The sequence below is a fragment of the Pelecanus crispus genome, chromosome 2 (assembly GCF_030463565.1).
Source record: "Pelecanus crispus isolate bPelCri1 chromosome 2, bPelCri1.pri, whole genome shotgun sequence".
Taxonomy (NCBI): Eukaryota; Metazoa; Chordata; class Aves; order Pelecaniformes; family Pelecanidae; genus Pelecanus; species Pelecanus crispus.
In genome coordinates, this window is record NC_134644.1 from 50,401,806 (window position 1) to 50,425,364 (window position 23,559).

Consider the following 23,559-nt stretch of genomic DNA (forward strand, 5'->3'; position numbering starts at 1 on the left):
AAAATGGGTATCTTGGGACAATTTTTTTTTTTAACCTGCCTGCTCATTATAGTAGTGGCTACACGTATCTGAAATACACAGTAGTATTGCAGTCACCTTAAATAATTATGCAAGTGAGCTCTAGGAAAAGGGCTGAAGAGATTGGGGGACCTTAAGTACACCATATATTTTAATGTGATCACAATTATTAATTTGAGCTATAGTATGTTTTGTCCTTTATCTACAGCTCTCCTTCAGCAAAAACCTTCCCCTTCTCCCTACCAAACATGTTCCAAACAAGAGAATGTTCTTAATCTGATATTAGGAAATTAAAACAGGAAATTCAGAAAACACTGCTTGAGTAAGAACTAAATGATTCTTGGATTACTGTAGTAACTCTTGCCATAATGTTTGTTCAAGACGATCCTTCTAACACTTGCAGCTGAAATATCAACGTCTTGAAAATAAACTTTTTCCTTTGACTTCTTCCATCTGTTGTCTCTTCCTATCCTGCCAAATAAACAGCTCTTACTCTTTGCTGGGCCAGCCAATTGATGTAGGGAGGGAATCCACTGCTTTGAAGACCTGGTGGTACAACATGATTGCATACCTTATCTGCCATCTTCCGTCCTTCCCTGTAAAGGACCATTACTGACAGCCACTATGCTTTTCCAGCTGAATTACCCGCCTCCTAAAAAATTAATTTATTTTCCCTCCTACCTTAGCAACACCCCTTCTCCTTAGCCACTGTGAGAGGTTTTGGCTAGGTTACTATCGTACCTGTTTGCAAAAGGGATAGGCAGAGCTCTAGTAAGCAAAGAAAGCTTGGTATAAAATACGAATTAGAAACTTTGGACCATGTTGTATTAATAGCAAAATCTAACCACATTTTATTCAAAGGAAAGTAAGATAATTTGAAGGAAGAATTCCACAAAGTGCTGTTCTCATCTGGCTGGTGAATGGAAAAAAAAAAAGAAATTTTCAAGACGCCCAAAACCTGGCTTGTGCTGCACTGAAGACAGCCTCATATACGCTCCAGAACACAGCAGCTGGTCTGCAGAAGCGGAACACACGCAAACAGAATTCAGTGGGATATACACCAGTCACTCTTGAAAACAGTCTCAAGCACTTCCCAGGCAATTGCATCAATTGCTGCTGGTGCGCTTCCTAGGTGTGGACAGTTACCCATATGGGAAGCATCTCAAATTTGCTTATTTGCATTTAACTCCAGCTAGCTTCATGCTTAGTAACATTTTAAAAGCCTCTTAGCCAGAAGGATAAAGGTATGGGAACAAAAAGTATCCTTTTTCTATATACAAACGGACAAGACTGCACAATCAATTAAAAACAGTTTTGAACATTTAATAAAAACTCATCCTAGAAATCCAACTTTCTGCCGTGAGGTCCCCAAACTCTCTTCTTCATCCAAAATCTTCTGAAGGGCTATGTGCAATGACTTGCCTACTCTTTTTCCCGTCTGCAATGCAAAGAAAGCAAAACAAATATGAGACATATGCTTATTAATAGGAAGAAAACTCTCATGGAACACTTCCTTTTGACAAATATTTTCCCTTTAATGATTAATATACACCAGCTGGTATAATAAAAAACATGCTTTTAATTAAGAAAAATAGTGGTGGTGGAAGTTTCATTTTAATTTGATTAAGTTTTGGAGAATGTACACATAAAGGCAGTGCTCCCATTCATCAGAGAAGCATTCCATGATCATTAACACCAGATCTGTGCACCGCTGGATCGCCCAGGAATACAAATTAAATTGATATCAGGCACAAGCACACATTCAAATTAGCCAGCACACGCAATATGAAGCAATACACTAGCTGCCAGAGGACAAGAGATACCTGACCAGCAAAGCAGCCTACTAATACAAAGTTCCATAAACTCTTCTGAATGTGCTCAGAATCAGCAGACTGAATTTAGACCAGCTCAACACCCTGCCACGTGGCCAGAGAAGCCCCAAATGCACACCTGCTGCACCACCAAATCAGTCTGTGGGCAGATCCTTCATTATGATGTGCAACTCTGTACTGTCCAAGTACCTTAAAGGAGTTAACAGAAGGTTTTCTTTACAGAAATAAACTCCAGCAGCAGAAACCCACCAGGATTAGCTCCAATACCAGCCTCTACTCTTCCCACATACACAACTGCACTGTGGAAGCTGAAGGACAGGGAAATGGTGGGCAATGCTGAAATAAAGGTCTTAAGGCAGTGGTGCCTATTAGAGCTTTGCCACGGTTTCTCTAAATAACCTGAAATACTGACTCCATACGGAGATGAAAAGAGCCTACCTGTCCCTAGAGAGCCAAAGAGAGATTTTTATTAAGCTGAGTTTATTAGCTCCTGATCTATGCAACAAAGCCTATGCCTGCCACACAACTGACCACAAAGCTCTCTTTCACCTGTTGATGACAACTGCCGACACCGTGGGTACACAAACCTTAAAATAAGGTACATTTCTAACTGAAGAACCAGATGACAGAATATGGCCCATAGCACCAAAGTAAATTTGGAAAGAGCTTTGATGCAGCAGGGTAGCTGTCAATCCTAGACACTATGAATCACGATAAATAAAATGGGGCACACACAAGAATTGTTACAGCTCTGCACTGGGACAAAGATCACAGCAGCAGTCTGGAGTCCTGAGGGGTGATATACTTTGTGCATTCTTCTCCTCAAACAGGACAACGTCACTCACACCAGGTCAAAGTGAATGGGAACTGTGCAGAGCTTTGGTATTGACACAACACACAATACTGTTGCCATCTTATCCCTGCTTGCCTCTCTTATGGATCAGATCATAAACTCAGTAAAAAAAGCCTAATGCTGGCAGCTTCCCGAAACTTTCCCCTGAAGCTGCCTTCCTAAGAGGTATGTCCTAGGAACATCTGTTGCCTACCAGGCAGGGAAAGCTGAACACTCTCTGACCTGCAGCCAAATCATTAGGGAACGGAGGTGTCAAGCAAGGGTTATGCAGCTCCTCCACTGGACATTCCCAGGCCTTTTTATTTTTCTTGGTATCCTGATCAGGCTGCTGAGTTTGAGGCAGGGCCAAGCAGATAGTCTCTGACCTCCCAGAAAACATCTTGGTTTCTTCTCAGCAGCTTTATCCCTCACTCCTTCAAACTGCTCACCACCCAGGAGGGAAGACTTCTTCCAAAGCAAGTGAGAGAGAGTGCAACTCACTGGGTGATCAGCTTAAGTTTCTAACTCCTTGCACCAACAAGTAGGGACACCAACAAGTAAAGCTCTTACGCAGAGTAGGATGGTTTGAAGATTTTTCCATGGCTACCTTCCATATGGATCTCTGATTAGTGTTTAGATGAGCATTATATAATCCCAAGCACAACCTTTGGGGGTGGAACTGCAGAAGTTCAGTGTAGGACTCAGTGTAGAGTGAAATCTGTGATCAAAATAGAGGCTCCAATCAAAGCTTTCTGCAGATAATTTGCATATGGGCCAGCTCCTACCATGAACCTGTATGTAACTTAAGCACCCATCTCTTTGTAGCAGCCCGAGATCCAAAATCTCAAGTCTTCTATGATATTTAGTTAGAATTGGACTCTAAATCCATCAAGGAAGACACATCAGATGTCCATAGGAAGTTTGGTTTCTTTAGGATGCCAAGTTAGAGATAATCCCCCTCTGCACATCTACGCAGATGATAAGGGGGATAAGTGACCTCTCTGGAAGCAAATAAAAAGCCCACCAGTACCACCAAGATTAGTACTCTGGATCAACATCATGAAACAGCGAAGTGCCATATATGCTCAGCATGTAATTTCCACTTGAGACCAAATGTTTTCAAACTTGGCTCCAAGTTCTGCATTCCTTGCTACAGCCGTGCTGAAATTAGTTCTGGATCTCTAGGAAACAGAGCCAGTTTGAAGTATTTAGTTTTCATTCTGACTCCAAGTTCAAAACCCAGTTCTGTCTCATGCTCAAGGCCAAACCCAGGCATGAGAATTTATACTGGAAGACAGTTTTAAGAAGAGCCTGAAGAAACGTTTAAAATGAAATTCTAATGTAGATGTGAACAACATCCAGATACTAGTATTTTCATGGAGTAGAGACAGATCAGAAATGCAATAAAGGAGCAAAGAAAAACAACAGGAAAATGAGAACACTAAGCTTATCACAAAACAAATGAGTTGTGCTAAAAGAGAACACCATGCACTACACGAACTCAAAGTACCATCTCTACTTCTATAGGGACTTTACCATGTTAGAAGTTTTGCTCTTCCAGTCTTTGAGGGAAACAATGAGAGAGGGAACATGTCCTCTAAAATACTCTCAAAGTTTATCAACTTAAGCTTTACAGTCTTACAGCTGTGAGGTGCTTGAGTGAAACAACTCTGAGTACCATACATTTCAGGCATCTAAAAGTTTTAGATAACCTCCATTCATATTAGATTCTGTTTCAAAAGAACTGTCTGTGACCTTCAGCAAGTCCCTTGTGCACCTAAAAAAAGCGCCAGGATCTCTGCTCTTCAAGTCCTTACTGCAGCTTTTCATGTACTCAAGTTCCAGTTCATCCAGTATCATTCAGTATCATCAGTAACTGCTCAGAACTCCTTACCTCCATCATTTCAAAAATACTCTCAGGATCAAGGCTACCTTTCCCCACTTTCTTCATAGAAGTGAGGGCACCTTTACTGGTCACAGAAATAAGCAGGCTGGCCAAAGAACAGGCTTCTTCCTGAAGGGTAGCATCCACCACATGCCTATATCCAATCTGTAAGTTAGTGACAAAACAATGTATCAGTTTGCAGTTGTGTAAGCTCTTTATTAAAAAGTTAAAGTGTGAGTAGTAGCTCTGTTGGCTACCTACAGCCTCCCATCCTAGTATCATGCGATCGACTCGACAGCACAGTACTTATACAGCCTCTGACCCCAAATTATGTGTACATACATAACAGGTGAGATAAGCGTGTCACAATTTCACACTGTTTTCCTCTCGGACCATCCTTTCATCTATATGTGACTCCAGATTCCCCTTTCTCCTCAACTCGAAGCATGGACTTTCCTTCCTGACAGGTGAAAATTACACATCCTGTGACACAGGTGAGCCCCCACTTCAGTGGTAGCCTTTCTACTATTTATGAAACTTGCTTAAAAGATATGTCAGACAAACTTTCAGGTAACTAAGCAAACTACTAACTCTTGCATTGCAAAATGCAGCATCCAGCAGATAACTGTGTTAGTTGTGGGCTATATATGGAAAGGGAAAACAAAAACCTGTTTGAAAGGAAAGGACAGTATTGCACCCATGAAAACAGAGTTCTGTCCCCAGCAACAAATACTTGTGTGTAACTCCAAGCAGATCACACAACCTCTGTGCCTCACAATACCCATTTGTTTTAACATACTGAAGTATCTGCTGCTCTGGATGTTGAGCAAGGAGTAGATAAAAAATAATAAAAACTCTTCTGCATGCAAGAAGATGCCTTTTAAGAATGCATCATGTGGAAATCTGCAGGTCAGAGATGGAAAAAAAAGCCTTATTCAGTAAAAGTTCTTCTTAATTAGGAGGCCAAGGATGAACAAATATATACATAGTGGACACTGACCATTTCTGTAACACAAGTTTTATCTCTAGGGAAAAAATAAATGGCAGGCAAAGTTAATAGAAACTGAAGTCTCTAGGTAGAAGGTCAGAAATTTGTCAGGCTTACTTTGCTTAGTGTGACGATGCAGGGCACATCATCCACGTTGAGTCGAATACAATCATAAGGGTCATCAGACAGCTCAATCTCTTTAGTGCCTTCTTCATCCTCCAGAACACGCACTTTGGGTATTCTGTGAAAACAAAATGTGCAAAATCATTGCCAGAACACATCATGAATACAGGTGTCATACAGGCTCAACTCCAAGAAGTGCCCTTTCCTCTAAATGAGGCTAAAAATTTAGGAAAAAATCCAGAAAGTTATCAAAGTATTAACAACTCACTCACTGAGACTAGGAAGAAAGCATCATAAAGTGGGAAGATATTTAGGATGAGACCATCATATTCACATCATTCAAACAGTTAAAATCTGAACTGTTTTTTACACTAATATATGGGGAGAGATTCTTTGGAACTCGCGCAATGCAATTCTGAACAATTCTTTGTACTTCTGTCTGGACGTACATGAGAGAAATTACAAAGACTGAATCCTTTTGTACTGTGGTTCCCAACGTTGCAGACAGCAGTAAAGTTGTCAGAATTACAGCAATAGCATTGCTTGGCAAAACTGTGACATCAGTAGCAAATACAAGTAGTAGAACTGTTCAGGAAAGAATGACACTAAGGAGATTTGGGATAAAGGGAAAAAGATTACTTTAGTAAAATCCTTTTGTCTTTAGCAAGATGGGAAGATTGGCAAGATATTCTCATTCTTTAAGAAGCCAGAAGACTCTACTGTTCTAAGGACAGATATACAAAAGCAACCACCAGGGATAAGAACCCAGGCAGAAATCCAAGAATGCTTTCTTCTCAGTTGTGAGTGACAAGCTCTCTCACAAACGATCAGACAGGCTCCTTATCAATGATACACATATTGTATTTGTTATAGCCATTTAGCGGGAGTTTTACAGGATGATTTAATGCAGCTTTCTTAGCACAATTAATAAAATCATTTAAAACAATTTAGTTGAAGACAGTACCTCAAGAAGCCAAGAACCTCAGTGTCTTATATACCCTCATTTATCCAGGTGCGGGCTGGGATGGAGTAGTGACTGAGAGACTTTGCTTTACCGGCCAGTAAAACCCACGCACAGCTCAACCATACTGCTCTCATTTATACACATTTGCACTTGAAAACATAAAATATTTCAAGACGTCCCTAGAAAGCTAACTTCAGTAACCATGTGGAATGTAACCATAATCTGTTTTTATATTAGTACTTTTACAGTAGTGTTGCGTTTTATAACTAGACTCTCGAGGTTACATTCTTTTACACATTCCGTACCAAATCTCTTAAAAAAGGAGGAGATAGGGACTGATTTAGTAACTTTCCACCAATGCAAACTGATTTTTGTTGTTCCCTGGAAGAGTATTTTAGTTATTTGTGGCTAAAAGTCCTAGAGGTGAGTACTTCACAACAGCTAACCCTGCTTCAGTGAGAACAAATTCCCTACAAGAACACTGGCCCAAGCCAAGCTAAAACTAAAACTTTCAGTAAGCAGAACAACTACGATGTGTACTTTTTCCTGAAATGAAACTCAAAATGCTTTGCAGAGTTATATAACAACTCATTGGAAATGCATCAAAGCCTGTTTTCAAGCTAAAAATATTCCATTAAAAAGTGATGGAATAAAGTCATGAGGTGACTAACCCTCTAGCTACACAGGACAATGGAGAACATTGGACAACAGCCTAGACAAAAAGCGTATGTGCCAGAGCGGTGCTTAAAAAACAATGAAGATTTCAAGAAAATCTGCAAGATTAAGCGATTTTTAACTCCATCCTAAATTAGCTATGAAGCCAGAGCAATGGTCTGCAAGAAAAAGTTGCCAGAATTAATACCTGAAAAATCCCTGCAAAGAACTGTTTTGGCCAAGAACAGATGAGAGAGGTATAAATTAGAACTATTGCAGAGGCAAAAAGATAGTTGGTCAAACACAAGCATCATAGTTGCATAAAAAGGAGGTACACACACAGGAAAACTAGGCAAAGAGAGTGTAGCACAAAGAGCATTTCCAGAAAACTGGAGATTTCCTCTCCCAGCTTATGAAGATTTATCTTACAAACTAGCTGTACATGTTCACTTTGCAACTTCTATTTTTCTGGTTTGATTCCTGCAACTAATCGGGGCAGCAATCTATACAGCAGGACTTAGTCACATAATAAACAATGCTCTTTTCAGTGTGCTGCAGAGCCAGATTTCACAACTACAAAACCAGTTCTACCCTTGCAAGCAGGCATCAGTTCTGCCTCTACCATGCTGCCCGGCAAAACCCCACGACATCTGCAAGGCTATTGTGTTATAAACTCTGTAGCTTTTGTAACTTGTCTAGTTTCTGTTGCCTCGGTTGCAAGTAGGCACATTCCACAGGATCAAGTTTAATGCTAAGTCCTGACACAGTAGCTACTTGCACATTTTGCAATATCTACTTTGATCATGGATAAATCCAGCCTTAAGCACCTTGGAACACAGTTAAGAAGAAAGTTTGATATCTGCTATCTTTTGCACATGATCTTGATGTAGTTTTTAGAACATAATGAACACCACAAAACTCCAAGGAGTAAACATTCCCCCTAAAACAGTCACACTGTCATTGTTTCACGCCTGAAGGGGATACGATGAGTCAGGTCAGACATACAAAAGATTTAAATCCCATAATTCTTGCACAAAATTCCTTAAGTTATGATTTTGCATTTATTTAGCCCTGAAGAAAAATGTGCCCATAGCTATGATAAAAATGGTTAGAGCAAGATTTTAAGGATGAAGCTGATGTTTTCAAATGTCTATCTGAACATCTAAAAATTTGTACTTTCAAAAAAACCCAGCAGCTTGAGCTCCCTGCTCTTGGTTCCAAGGCTGCAGTCAAGACTGACAAAGATCTAAAAACACTTATAACAAAAACCTGGTTGTAAGCAGATTATGAAAGGCAAGTAAGACTCAAGGAGGGACACACATATCAAGCAAAGTTCAGAACACTTAATCTGAAGTGATCTTCAAACTGACATCTTGTCTTGCTGGGACAATAATATTTTACGGAGAGAGAGCAGCTACTCTAAACAACCTTGTGTCAATCCAAAGAAAACTTAGTACGTACCAAAGGAAAGGAAGAGGAATAGTGAGGACAACAGGTTTTCACTTTGAATGCCACCTCTTGACTTTCTGAGCTTGTATGAGATTACATGTACTAGCATTTCCTACTCAAATCAATAGACAGGGTTTTCACAGGTCAAAAATCAGCAGGCTCTGCATTACATCACACTGTACCACATTTTGATTTGATATCTGACTTCCACAAGACTGTGGATGCTTGCCCACAGATTAAAGATTATATGAAAGACAGTTTTCAGAAGAAGAAAAATAAAGCAGAATCATTAAAACAATTACACTCTCCATGTTGCCCATGTTCCCAAAGCAACAGATTTTCTTTTATTTATTTGTTTTAATTACTTTTTATATGATCTTCTCTCTTTATTCAGAACTAGGATTCTAGATGAAATAAGAAAAAAAGACCTAGTTATCTTGCAAATAAAGTATGTGCCTTGGATCTGCGAAACAACTCACATGGGAGCAACTGTTTGAACTGTACAACTTTTGCATCCTGGCAGTTCACACACAGAGACATAGGCATTTCTTCCCTTTAGTGTACTGTCAACTCTTTTGTGAGCCATTACATTTGTGACAATATTTCTTAATGCTATAAAAACAATCTACTGTTAAAAGTTACTGTTGAGAGCTTGATTAACATGGGAAATCTCTCATCAATATATACAAGTTGTAGTCTTAGATGAATTCTTCCCATATGCCCTTTTAAAGTGTTTATATCCTGATATACTGCCTGTCTTCAAAAGTGCATTTTCCTCTTCTTCTTGCACGTACTTTTCCAGCTCTAGTACTGTGCACTGATTCCCTGATGAGTAAGCCAGAACTATGCCAGTGACTTTAGCAGATCTCTAATTTACAGCTGAAGAACAGTTTGAGATCCACTTTCAGAACATTTATGCCTGCAAGAGTCTAACTTTTGCACCTCTTCCAGCTACTTTTGCTACATAAGTTTTTTAGCAAAGCCATTCACTAGTTTCTTTCTCAAGGGTGCTACAAAACTCTGTATTCCCTTTCATCTACAGATCAAGAAGATAAAAACATTAGAAAAAAAAATATTACTGAATGTTATCATTAAAACACACACAGAGCACTTGCATCATTCATTCTACTAGATTTTGTTCTCCCATTCTTTGAATTAAAATGCATGGGGCAAAGTTCTTTTAAAGACACATCATTTCCCGCTCCCCACAATCTCTCAACACCATTTTTTCCTCTTAGTTTTAAAAAGAACTGTAGACTAACAGTTAATGAGAAAGAACATCAGAAGTGGGAAAACAGGGCTAGTTAAAAATCAGTAACTTGACAGAGGGCTTCTTATTCAGGAGCATCACATATCAATAAATACTTCTTATTTTAAACCCACAAGGCATCAACACAAAGGCCTGCAACTACGTGCAACAAAACCATATGGTCAAGACAATTTTTTCTGGATCCGGCTAGAGAACAGAAGTTATACTGTGAGCCTGATTGTGCATATAATGCAGTATGACACTTGATTATCAGAAACTGAATTAAAGTCAGTAGTTCATGTTACTTCCATGCAAATAGACTGCCTTGTATCTGAATGCAAATTGCCTTGGGTATTTCTTATTTAAATAATCAAGCATTAAAAATGCTTAGCTCTTTAGTACTTTTCTTTCACTTCCCATGCCACTTTCACTCATGTGAAATGAGATCTGTGCTTTACCTTGTGTTAAAGAGAGCTGCCTTCACTGCGATAGAGATTGCATCAAAGAGGTTCCCACCACATTCCAATAACTGGGGAGGAAAAAAAAAACAGAATCTCTTTAAAAGAAAATCAGGCTAGTGCCTTTATTTTACTTAAACCTACTTGAAACGGCACAAAATTAAGAACCAGAAGAGGTTTTTAAAAAACAAAGTTGTCTTTAAAGCCTATCTATGAAAATAAACAACAGATAGGAAATTAAGATTTCAGCTAACTGTATTATACGTGCAAAGTATAAGAGTTAAAGCACTTCAAAATAAAATTAATGATAAAATTTAGTAATAGCAGCTGAAATGAAACCACTGCTGTTCTTACTCTTCTTGTGCTAAGGCTCTGAACTAGACTACAACCAGAATACTTTTAATAAACTCACCGCATTCATTCTTAAATGTTCAATCAAGCCAATCCATTTTCTACACTTTATTTCAAAGAGGAGTCTTTTTTAAATATCAGATGGACAAACCCAATTGGTAGAATTGTTTTCAAAGAAACAACGCAAACTGCCACCCAGAATATGGTATGAAAAACTAGTTATACGAGATGTAGTTATGAAGACACATCATGATTTATTCTCTATTCTTTATGGAAACAGAGTCATCAGCAGGTTTGTCTTGTAGCTGAAAAGGATCTAGGGAAATTCTGATATCAAAGTCTACTTGTTGGTAACACTATCATTTGAAGTAAAGTGTGTGGAGGGAGCCTAGCTTAGTTTCTTCCTATGAAGATCAGGAGAACAGCACTGCATACTATATAAAAAGGCAAGGCTCCCATAACCACTGATACTTTCTTATAGGCTGACAGACAACTCAAAGATGTATTTGGCCATGGTCTAGCATTAGTTCTCTGACAAGCTCTGCTCTGAGCTGCCAGTACTATTCTATGAACACACACACATCCCCAGCAAGCATTTGAAACTACTCTGGTGAGAACATACGAATGCTTCTCCATTACATCAATCTATGCTGTATGATGAGAGCAAAACAAGTTTTGCCACACTGACTGCATTGATTGTTCTTCAAAATCTATTTAAGAATGAGATAAACTCCCACACCGGGAGCAAATAGTGAATCATATATTCTGGAAAGATTGTTTATTTTTATGAAGACAGACTGAATTTGTGTAAAAAGAATGACAAAAAGTTGGGATAGAATGCTAAATACAAAGGTGATCAAATTATTTCTTTGCCAACAGCTGCTGGATACAGACAGGTTAACTTACCACTTTCAGTCATTATTCGATTTTACTGGATAACACAATAAGCCCCACAATATCTCTGTTATTAAAACACAGTAATGGGATGCGCCTGTACCATTGCTATGCTTATGTTCAGGCTGCTGTTCTAAAGCCTTATCAGTATTACAGTGGTGCCCGCAGGCTAGGAACACAGCCTGTATCAAGCATGGTGGTACAATTCCTCCAAAAAGAAATGAACACTCTCTTCTCAGCTGAAGCACATTGTACTGAGATTCCCTCCACCACCCCCCCCCCCCCTTTTTTTTTAAGGACTAAGAAAGTCTGCACAACTGTGAGTTGTGGGAAGCAAAGGAGTCTTTAGAAAGGACTGCTTTTAAATTAATGATATACAAATGAAAAATTTATTGTGGGTGGGAAAAAAGAGAAAACGTTGTAGACCTTGCCTTACTCAAAGAAGTTTTTCTTCCAAAAGGACAGATTTCTAAGTGGGTTTGTTTTATTTTCTTTTCTTTTTTCCAAACTAGAGGGGAAGAGAAAAGATGAGGAAATCCTCTGAGGGATGCTCAGTAGTGAATTGCTAAAATTTCAACAGAACCTAACGCACCCCCCCAACACACAATGTACTGTGATTGGGTAGGGAATGAAAAGAGATTGTACACTTTGATTCTCCTTGCTCAGCACTGCAGGCTGCTGGGGCAAATTATGTGGAGAAAGCTATATATGTATCAAAAACACCCTCAAAAAAGCCTGAAAGCTTATTTTTGACATCAGTGAATTAGAAGGGGAGAGAAATTGAGGGAAAGACAGAGAGGGTGAGAACAGGCTTATAGTTTTACAGTACCGTGTGTCTCCACGTTCATGAGCTACTCTTTGGAAGTGGAATGCCTTCTGTTATTAAGAAAGAATGCATATATTTTGAAAGTTCAAGGTATATATTCTTGACCTTTGACACGTATCTGTAACTGTCCATATGTCTGCATCTTTGTAGTGTGTATCGTTGAAGTTATTTTCTTTCCAGTCTGACTGTACACAATTATAGCACCTCCCAAGTACACTGAAAACTAGAAAATATTTGAGAGATGTTTTCAATCAATAAGCTGCATGACTACGCAAAATATACTATTTTCTCATCTGAAATTGCATATCTCAAATTTTGTTTATACACAGGAGCTGAATATAGGTGCTTCCATCCGAGTACACATGCCAAAATTACATAGCAATGGAGTATCTCCAGGTTCGTAACATTCCTTCTGGGTTTTTGTCTTTTGGAATGAGAGACTTGAAACAAGTACCTTCCCACCTGACCACGAGGTACCAGTAGTTTCAGTCTTACAACAGATTTAAGGCTTATCTTCCCCTCCAACTTAACTATGAACTCAAACACCAATGTGAACAATTTCCAGGATTCTGAAAGAAAACATCATCCAAAGGACTCTCAATAAGGACTGTAATTACATTTACAATCTGCCTGCCTCAAATGATGAATAATATGACTTGTAGTACCTTATATTAGCACAAACGTCATACTTCCACTATGTACTATTAAAATAGAATTCTATAGGAATGATTCAGCAAAAGCAGCTTCAGGAAAATCTGTAGGTATCAGGCACCTACCTCAAGTATAAACTACCATATGTGATATACATGTCTTCTATTTAGAAAAGGAAAATGTACAAATACCTCAACAAATGTGAAAATACAGAGGCCCAGGGTGGAAAAAAAAAGAGGGGGGAACAGAGTAAGAGACAAATGCTAACAATGTCTTGTTCTAACTATACCAGCAGCTCTTCAATGGCTCACACACAAAATCCCTGCAAAATATGACATTAAAAAGACTCATCACATTTAGGGTCCTAATTATGAACGTGCAACAGATTCTTTATGGGCACTGTAAACAAAGCCAAATGTAAAACTCATCACATAATAGATCTTGACGTTCACAATCTTGATACAACTAGTAGCCTAAAAATACCAAGGCTGTTTTTCTCTGTAGCTGTGGACAATCAACAAATTTGTCCAGGAAGAATCAAATAATGACCAGTTATACCTCACACAAAAGCTATACAGAACTACCTCTGCAGCAGTCAGCTTTATGAAAGTCTTTGTTCATGCAGTGTTTATGCAATGTTAAGCAGTACATTGCTTAAATAATCACAAGATTTAATATTCTGTACCTCTGCTTGTAATTACGTAGTAACTAAAGGCCCCAGTGTGATTTCTCAGAACTAACACTTCATTCTCTATTAAACTATGCCAAGCTCCAGTTAAGCTGGTGACTAGGACTGTTAAAGCACTCAGCAGTGGTACATATTTGATCATTCTGTATGCGGACTAAGTCACAGTATGTACCATATCAACTATAATCAGGTTAATGCTACTGCTTTTTAAACACCTAATGGACCAATTTTCACATTTATTTAGGTCCTAGTCTGAATGTTCCTGTTTTGTTTAACAAAACCCTGTATTTTTTTTTGGCAATACAGATTAACATTTTGCATTAATGGATTAATTAATTAATGGAGTCATGTGAGTAAGATCCCTCAACATGTTTTCAGTCACAAATTTGACAAACAGAAACTCACCTTTAGACCAATAAAAATTGGAAATAATGCTTAGGAGAGTCTGACTTGCAGACTTATATTAAATTCCCATAACAGAGTGCTTTAAATACAGCGTAGTTTGGAAATTGAGCTGCTGCATGCACAAGGTTTATATGCATAAAATTCAGTTTCCACTTTTTAATGGGAACAAATATTCAGTTTCTCTTCTATATTCAATACATGTATACAACCTTCACCAAAAAGTGCCCAGGCCAAACATAACTTTTGCCAGGAAAGTTTCTATTTTACTTTACTGAATTAGTACTGATAATAGTGCAAAGAGGTAGACAGGATGGACAGTTACGTTAGGGCTAACATACACCCATGCTAACTTACATTCATTAGAATGATACATTTTTCCTGTTATATCTAGCTTGGAAAAAAAGTTTAGCCTTCTTTAGTGGCAATTTCCTTGTCAGTATAAGGTCACTGATTTTTATGAGACAGATTTGGAGTATTCAGTGTTTTATTAACAGCGGAGCAGTGGCATCAAGAAGAGTAGAAAAAGAAAACTGGAAGTAGTGATTAACTATTAGAGGTAGACTCACAAAAAAATGGCCATCCATGCTGTGAAGCATTATATCACATTATGAGAAGCTTTTTTAATATGAAAATACACAGTTACGCTAAGCCAGTCAGCACCCTGAAAAACCTCCTTGAATCTTAGTTTTCAGTTCTTTACTTACCAATACATCAACATAGAGAATCCAGCAGTGCTCTCTGGGATTAATACAAAGTGATTTCAAGTCTACACTGGTCTCGCTGCTAAATACTCTGTAGAGTGTATTTGCTATCTCTGTGCCAAGTTCTTCTCCGCCCCGGCCTTCAAATTCAGGAGTAGCATTTGCAGAACTAGATAAAGAAAGAAAAAATACTTTCATTTCTGAAGCAGCCAATACCCAACGACCATTTCCTAAATATAAAGCATTAGAAATATCTAAGGATTTATCTGTGCAAGAATAAGCATCCTATCTGTAAAGAAATTATTTCCATTTTGCATAAGAAAGTGTCTAGATGCAGATCATATACCTACATTTTGCTACAAACTCTGATACCAATTAAATTCCACTATCTTCAGTCCCAAGTTACAATATTAAAGTCGGTGAATTCTCTCAGCAATTATTTCTTAAGCATTCTCATCTTATATCATCTCAACCTTTTCAAAAATAAAAAAGTGAGAGAAATCTGTACTGAGTTCAGAACAGCTAACAAGACAGCCTGTTAGAGTTGAATGTTAAATTAGTAAGATAAGAGAATGGATAAGAAGAGAAAGATGTGACGATATGACAAGTAGAATACACATTTTTTTGAAGTGACATGACTGCCTGACCTTAATCGGCAATTTCTTTACTGAGTGTACTCTCTGCTATCAAGCCACTTACAGACAGCAGCTCATTCTTTTCAGCAACTGCAGCTTATGGAAAGCAGCAACTAAAGAACATCTTTTTCCAGAAGGGATCTGACAAAAGCATGTGGTCTTCACTTCCCCGATTCCAACATAACAAACTTTGTTTATGAGCAGTCATGCAAGAAAGACCTTGGGTGCTGAGGCCTTGTACACAGCTAAGAACAAAATTCTAACAATAAAAGAAACCAGGCTTACAAAAAAAAAAAAACCCACAAAAAAACAACCAAACAAAAAAAGCCCACCTCCAAGTCACAGTGAAATAGGGCACAAGTGTCCAGATCTGCATATACAGCAAAATAACAAATATTCTGAACCCAGCCTCTGGTTTATAGAAAGGACAAAAGCATTCTCAAGCAGTGGCCCCGTGGCGCACACTGCAGATCTTGTTTTTAAATAAACTAGTCAGACCTCCCCCAAATTAATTTCTCATTACAGAACACAGGAAAAGAGCTGGTTCCACAGAAGTAGCTTGGTATGTTCAAAATCTACTAATAGCAAAGCCTTGTATTCTCCTGGCCAACTTCTCATGTATGTTTTCTGTTTATATGATGATACAAACTCTTAGCTCTTCCAACAGGACCATCCCAGGAATGCAAACATACAGCACAAAACAAAGTCTTAGAATATAATCCCTGCACCTTTAAAAAAAACAACTAAAGATCCACATTATCTAGGTATGACTTAAACCACCACTGCAGCACTTATATGGGAATTTTATAGAAGCTATTTGCTGCTTCTATAACTAGACAACACTATACATGCTTAAAAAAAAATAAATTACTGCCAATCAAGCACTGACCTATGCTTCCAAACTACACTTGCCTCATGAATAAGCGCTGCAGGTGTGACATAATATTACTTGCAGCTGCATTAATATCAGAGAACAATTTTGTAAAACAGGACCATATCTAAGTATAACTTAATTCTGGAAATATGCTGAGTCAGGCCTTTAGGCTGTATTAAACATGCACTTATCCATGGAAGCAGCTTTTACGAAGTTAATGAGATCGTTCTGTTTAAACCATCCTGTTTAAAGTATGGTTATGCAAGCATTATGATTCCTGTGATAAGTTGAAAAGAATTATACAAACCTCAGTCCACACCTCATTATTATTTCTAAACATGAAGATTTATCAAATGTTGTAGTTTTTAGTTATAAATGGCTGCTGTCTTTGACAGTGAGTATGAAGAATGTAAGACACAACTGGAATATTATTGCAAGTTTCACTGCATCTTAATTCCATTATTATTTTAACACTTCAATTCCTTGCAATCAAAGCGAAATGAAAAGTAATGTTAGCGGGGTACTATTATGACAACTATATGGTAAATACTGCCACTCAATACTTGCAGACTATTGCAGTAATTTACACTGGGTAAAATTCGAAAAAGGGTTGTCTAGCACACTAATAAAAGAAAATGCCAAAACACTTGTTGTATAGAGCACAAGAAAGAATTCAGTAGTGGTCAAGTGGAACACAGAATTTCTAGTCCTGAACAGAATGTAATTTTTAAAGACTTTCAAAACCATTTCAGTGTCACACTGCATAACAATCAAGACTGCTGAAGCACAGTGAGGTTTCTAGCGCAGATCTCTTTCAAAACCCTTGCTGTTACCAGTCAAAACCTTTCTCTCACAGTAGTTAAATACTTCCCATCCATTGCTCAGGCCGTTAATGTACTATAATCAACAATGTAAGTAATTATAGCAAAGATAAAACAGTCAATTAAACAAAAGCTTACAGCTATTTTGCTGGTATACAAGAGCTTCATTACCCAGAGGATATTCTTCACTTAAAGCCATATTTACTTCAAGCAACCAATACCAGATTTCTATTCTTGCACCAAAAGAAACATACAATCATTTAAAACAAGAAGGCCGATTCACTGTTTTAGAATCAGCAGTAAGTTAATCACCTCACTGATATTCCACCCGTCCAGAAAGCAGCCAGAAGACATCACATTTATGACATATCTGGACTGCCAAGGCAGTCCCAGAAATAGACAGACCTGAATTCCAGTCCAGAGGCTGTCTAACTGTGTTAATATGATTATGATGATATTCAAGCTTATGACCCTACAAAGAATTTGGCTAACATGGGTTTGGATTTAGTCTAGCCAAACTAGTAACTCTACCAACATGGATTTACTCATTCAGGTCTCTGCCTGGTCAGGCACTGTCACCACACTTCCTATCTGAAAGGAACATCTGCTTTACAGAGTTTGAAACAGTTTTTACTCAAGCATTATATGGTGTTTCTCTCTGAAAACTGAGTTAAATCCACTACAGACCATCTTTAATGGAGGAAGTACTGTAAAAAATGGTAAAGACATTTAATTCTTTCAAAACTCATTAGTTTGTCTCTTGCCCCGGCAAAGGATAGTTTAGTGACTGCACTGAACTTTAACTTAACATTTTCCCCACAAAACCCAATAGAACAGTATCTGAGGATCACCTAAGAGCATGCTGATGTGTGCAATACTGTCATCTTTTATGATCTGGAGAACTGCTTTACATCTATAATATTTAAGATCGTATCTGACCCAGTCTTCCATGCAGGGACCAATGAAACAGGCCCACTCTTCAAGCTGGAACAAAAGCATTCCTGCACTTCAAAGTGGAGGAACAGATTGCCAGACTTGAACAAATATATTCCTTGCTTTTCCCTAATTCCACAAACAAAATCTAATTCATTCAAGGAATTCATATTTGTCTGCTTTTTTTTTTTTATTTCTTACAGTTCGAAAACTATAAATCTTTGCTTCAGTCAAAAAACCAAAACCAAAACCAAAAAAAACCCTAACAAGTCAGTATTAGAACAGCCCCAAAACTCAACTGTGAGAAAAGCAGACACAGCAGTCTTTCAACATCAACGATCAGGACTACTGTCTTCTCTGGTGCTGATGGGCCATAAGGACATCACATAGGACATGAACTTATTCTATGATAATTAATTTCTAGTATCACAAATCAGTGCCCCAAAAATCATGTCTTCCAGAGACTAGCACTAAAGTCTGTCTCAAAATAGGACTAAATGTGCTTCTCAGATTTCAGTACAAGGACTCAGAGCAGAATGAAGAGAAATGGAATTTTGGGGTAGAGAATTATATACATGATCCAGCAAGTGATTATTTTTAGCAGTACAAGAAACCATGAAAGTTTTGGGAAACAAGCATTTTAAGATAGCTAACACTGCAGTCTGAGTTTTTATGATTCGTTTCAACAATATAAAAGCCAAGTAGAACATCCATGAACTTCACTGTGAGATGGAGTGTATCAAACTATGCTCAGTTACTACCACCCAGTGGCAGCCTGCAAAAGCAGAGTACTGACAGCATCTCATTTCCCTTTAGAGAGAACATGCTGCTCTCACTTCTCATTTTGTCTTTTGGATCTTTCTGGAAGGTGGAGGTCATCTTTCCCTGGCGGCACAAGCATGTGAGAAGTGACTACCCTTTTCTAAAATTTAGGCTTTTGGTCCGTGTTGTCACAGAAAGTAAGCATTACCTATTTCTAGAACTGACAAGATCCATCTTGCACAATATTGCTGCACATCTCCCTCCTATCTTCTTATGAAGCAGAGATTAACAGTTAGAAAACACAACCTAACATTAATCTAATGAGTTGAAGTTTTCCTAACATTTATTTACATGTGAAAGAAGTGTCACAGAATTGCAACATCCTTACTTGTTTCAGAAAGGACATGGACCTGCTGTCATTGGACTTTCTTCATATAGAAACCACCAGAACAAGGTGGGTACTATTTAGGATATTTCACACAGAAGTTTTATAAAGTAGTCAAGCTCAGATCCCCTTTAACAGCAGGACCGCATTTGAGAAGACCATCTTCCTGTCTGGTATTTTTTGAACCGTAATCATAGACAAATCACCATTTCATCGGTGAGTCCTTCCCTCTACAAACCATAAGTTTCCACAGTTAATTAGTACATTGTGATGTACAGAGGCGGTCTTAGAAAAGGCTGCATCATGTGAGAGAGATACAAATGCTTAGGCAGATATAGCCAGTTAGGTCAGAGAGATTATCAGATATACACTTAGTAGCTCTCATACGTTAGATTTACTAACGGTATATTGGTTTAATGTCAGAGCAGCAACATTTTTTGGTTTTAATAAAAATTAAAAAAAAGGTCACCTGCAAAACAGCTAACTTGACAGTGCCAAGGCACATTATTTCATAAAAAACAGTTTTAGGAAGTCTGCAAGATATAGATACTGTAGTTTCAGACAGCAGACAGTCTGGAATACCACTGAGATGTCACTATGCTATCTCAGAACAACCTGAAAACAAGCGCTCTCAGTCTTCTTCTAGCTTCCTTCATAATTCAAGCACTATGAAGACTATAAGGATAAGCAATAGTCCATCTGTAGCACAAAGCCAGGAATATGATTAAAAACAAATACCATTTTAGTTAATGAAATACTGATTCATTGATAAACATGATAACTAAATTTTCTAATTAACTTTTGCATCTGAAGTTTACAGTGAGAATTTTTTTTTTAAATGAACAGTTTTGTACAAAACAGACTTCAAACTTTTTCCACTGCTTTCAAAGACAAAGTAAGCAAAATCCTTTAAGTGCAGTTAAAGTACAACCTGTATCAGTCATTTTTTTCTTCTGGAATACTTTGTTTTTGAAAGATTTTTTTTCTGTTCTATCATTGTAAAAAAGACAAATGACATTGTAGTCATGAAGTCATGTTAAATGCATGTGCAATTGAACCATTACTCTTTTCCAGCTGCAGTGATGCTACGCAATTTGGGATTTTTTTTAACCTGATTTCACTCTTTAACTCCTATTGTTTTGCTTATTTTGGGTCTGCAGAACCAGCAGAAAGTTTCTGAACGTTCACCACTATTGAAACAGTAGAATAACTTGTTTCTATTACTCAGACCCTTATGGAAGGTTAGCAGAATGAAGGTATAAACTGCAGAAGAACGGTAAGATCTGATTAGTCATTTATTCCAAACATTAGATCTATTTCCTTCTCTTCTAGTATACCAACCAGTCAACAAAGAATTCCAGGTAACCTTCATCTGGCTTCTCCAACTTTGGTGTCCCCATTTCAGCTTTTACACCTACCAAGATATCAGTGTGTCCCTGTTAAAACAAAAACGTATCACGCAACTAGAATTCTACTCACAAAACTATTTGTTTAATTTAAATGTCTACAGCAAGCTGAAATTTCTACCTTTCGGTTATCTGCACCCATCATTCTATCAGAGAGAACTTAAAAATCACATTAGCTTTTTTTAAAAAAAGGAAAGGCTTTAGAAGAACAATGTTAAGCCTAAGAAGTTTTTTTCAAATAATCACCATACATACTAGCTTTCTCTAGGTTAAAAAGGCACTCTTCGTATCCATGCCTTTTTCTGTAATTTTGGTTCTGGAAACAGCTATTATCTGCAGAACCTTTAAAGTACTGCATAGTATATTTATCTTCTTCACAGTCAACACATGCCAGAAGTAGTTTTGCTTCACTCTAGAGGAACAGAATTATTTTCTCCAGCGAGTAGGCACAACAGCAATTTCATTTTTTCAAGATTAAATGGTAGATTAGTTCAGACTGAAGGCTCTTCAGGTACTTGATTGTAAATCTAGCTCGGTTAAGTCAGCCTGAATGAATTATATATCCCATCATTATTTCCTTAACCCTTGGTTTCAGTTAATGCTATATATACACACGTTTTCTTACACACACACAAACCCATCTACAAATAGCCTCATCTTATCTTAAAAAACTAGTCACATAGACCAGAAGTCTCATCAGCAAGGTACGTGATCCCTAAGAAATTTACCAACCAGCTTTACTCTTGCAGATCCACTTGTGTTTGATACAACATCCGTTTCTACTTCTGCACATCTGTAGTCTTCACAGCCACGACCATCCACACGAAGGTCCTCCTAAGAACAACAATCAATATATTGTGCTTAAGGGAATCAGTAATGAAAGTAAAAAAAAAGAATCTGTGATTTTAAAGTCTCCTTTTCCTATGCCAAAACCAGCAGTAAAATCAATATAAAAGCAACAGCTCCCAGTTTCATCACTAAGGGTCACGTAAGCGTACAACAGAACCAACTGTACTTTTCCATCCACCGATTCATCTAGAGCTGCAGACAGACCTGAACTCCTGCACTACTTCCATCCCATTTCAACACAAAGCTTCAGACTACAGAAGTGTAAAGGTCTGGGCTTTCAAAGGTACTTTACCTAACACAACACGGCTCTTTCTTGGGATACTCAAGTCCTATACTTTTATATATGTAGTTAGGACCCAGTGGACAAAAATAACCTGCCAGCCTTCCAAATGCTTTCATCTGCTTCTATTTCAAAAGCAGATACTATGCACCCTCAGATACTACACAGCTCATCCCCATAAAAGTAGTTTTCTTTGCAGTAAAATAGTGCTTCTGTACTTTGCAGAAAATACAGTCCTGCTATCTTTGACATTTCTCCCCACATGTCCTTCGCTCTTCCTCCTTGGTCCACTCACTGTTCCTTAGCTTAACAACAGACTAAAACTCTAAGCAACGGCAAAAACTTGAGAAAGAGCAAGGGAAGGGGGGAAAGAGGAGGACAAGAAATGAAAAAAACAAATCCATGTCCTGTTCTCAGCCTGCTTTCTCTTCTGATGCTCTGTTCTCAGCGTGCTTGGATAATTACTACCCCCGAGATTTCCCTCCCCTCCCCGACACCAGGTAATGGAAAGCTCCCTCTCTCCTTCCCAGAACAGAATAGAATCATTAAGGTTGGAAAGGATCGCTAAGATCATCAGTCCAAATGTCAAGCCAACACCACCATGCCTACTAAACGACATCCCAAAGTGCCACGTCTACACGGTTTTGGAACACCTGCAGGGATGGTGACCCCACCACCTCTCTGGGCAGCCTGTTCCAATGCTTGACCACTCTTTCAGTAAAGACATTTTCCCTAAGATCCAATCTAAACCTCCCCGACCCAACTTGAGACCATTTTCTCTCGTCCTAGAGAGGAAACTACAGCCTACGCTCTAACTCGTCCCCGCCCCACACCTGCTCACAGGGAGCAAGCCCGGAGGGGCGAGGAAGGGCCCTGCCTCACGCCTCACAGGGCAACGCTACCACCGGCCACAGGCACGGCCGGCCCAAGCTGGCCCGAATGACTTCCGCTCCCCGGGGCGGAAGCTGCCGCCTCCACGCCGCCCCGGGCTGGCGGCAACTTCCCGCAAGCCGCCCGCCGCCGCTACCTGGACGCCATGCACGATGTAAAGCTTCTCCGCCTCGCTCAGCACCACGGACGCCATGCCTCCCCGCGCCCGGCGACACGCCGCTTCCCCCTCTTCCGCTTCCGGCGCCCGCGCGCCGCCGCTCCTGGCAACGGCCGCCGCTGCGCCAGGGAGAGAGGGCGGGAGCGGGGAGGCGCGCGCCGCTCCGGCCCCACGTGACGCCCGGCGCAGGTGGGGGATGTGACGTGCAGGGGGGGCGGACCCTGCGCCTGCGCACTGCCCCGCTCCCGCGCGCCCGAGGCGGGAAAGCCCCCGCGTCGCCATAACGGCCGTTCCGCCCGGCGAGCGGGGACCTCGCCTCGGGGTTTCCCCCCTCCCCCCGCCGTCTCACGGGCGAAGCGGGGTGCGCAGCCGTTAAACTCCCCACGGAAGGCCTTCACGGGGAGGGGGGGGAGAGACGCGGCGCTTGGACGTGGTGCCCGCTGAGCGCCCCGCGTCCCCGAAAAAAACCGCCCCCTCCAAGAAGCAGACGCTGAGGGTAAACCAAAGGGGCAGCGCCCGCTCCCTGCCCGCCCTGCGCCCAGGTAACAGCTCCTGGAGGAGGCTGCGAAAATCCTCCAGCGCTGGGGAAGGGCTGGCG

The 23,559-nt window shown here is 39.4% G+C and overlaps 1 protein-coding gene across 1 annotated transcript; it reads right to left on the minus strand.

Annotated features, from left to right (window-relative positions):
• Positions 1-1,320: 1,320 nt before the first annotated feature.
• EXOSC7 (exosome component 7) lies at positions 1,321-22,997 on the minus strand. Its single transcript, XM_075705686.1, has 8 exons — positions 22,941-22,997; positions 21,517-21,618; positions 20,720-20,814; positions 14,972-15,137; positions 10,453-10,523; positions 5,673-5,796; positions 4,577-4,732; positions 1,321-1,456 (listed from the first exon to the last, which is right to left on the minus strand). The coding sequence occupies exons 1-8, from the start codon at positions 22,995-22,997 to the stop codon at positions 1,352-1,354; spliced, it is 876 nt and encodes a 291-aa protein (XP_075561801.1). The 3' UTR covers positions 1,321-1,351.
• Between the last annotated feature and the right edge of the window lie 562 nt (positions 22,998-23,559).

What these genes read in the sequence shown, in the direction of transcription:
- EXOSC7 (XM_075705686.1), bottom strand. Translation starts at nt 22,997, where the DNA reads ATGGCGTCCGTGGTGCTGAGCGAGGCGGAGAAGCTTTACATCGTGCAT. An exon ending in TTCTCTATGTTGATGTATTG is followed by an intron (nt 10,524 to 14,971) that starts GTAAGTAAAGAA and finishes TTTCCTCCCCAG; the next exon opens with TTATTGGAATGTGGTGGGAA. An exon ending in GCATCGTCACACTAAGCAAA is followed by an intron (nt 4,733 to 5,672) that starts GTAAGCCTGACA and finishes ACTAACTTACAG; the next exon opens with ATTGGATATAGGCATGTGGT.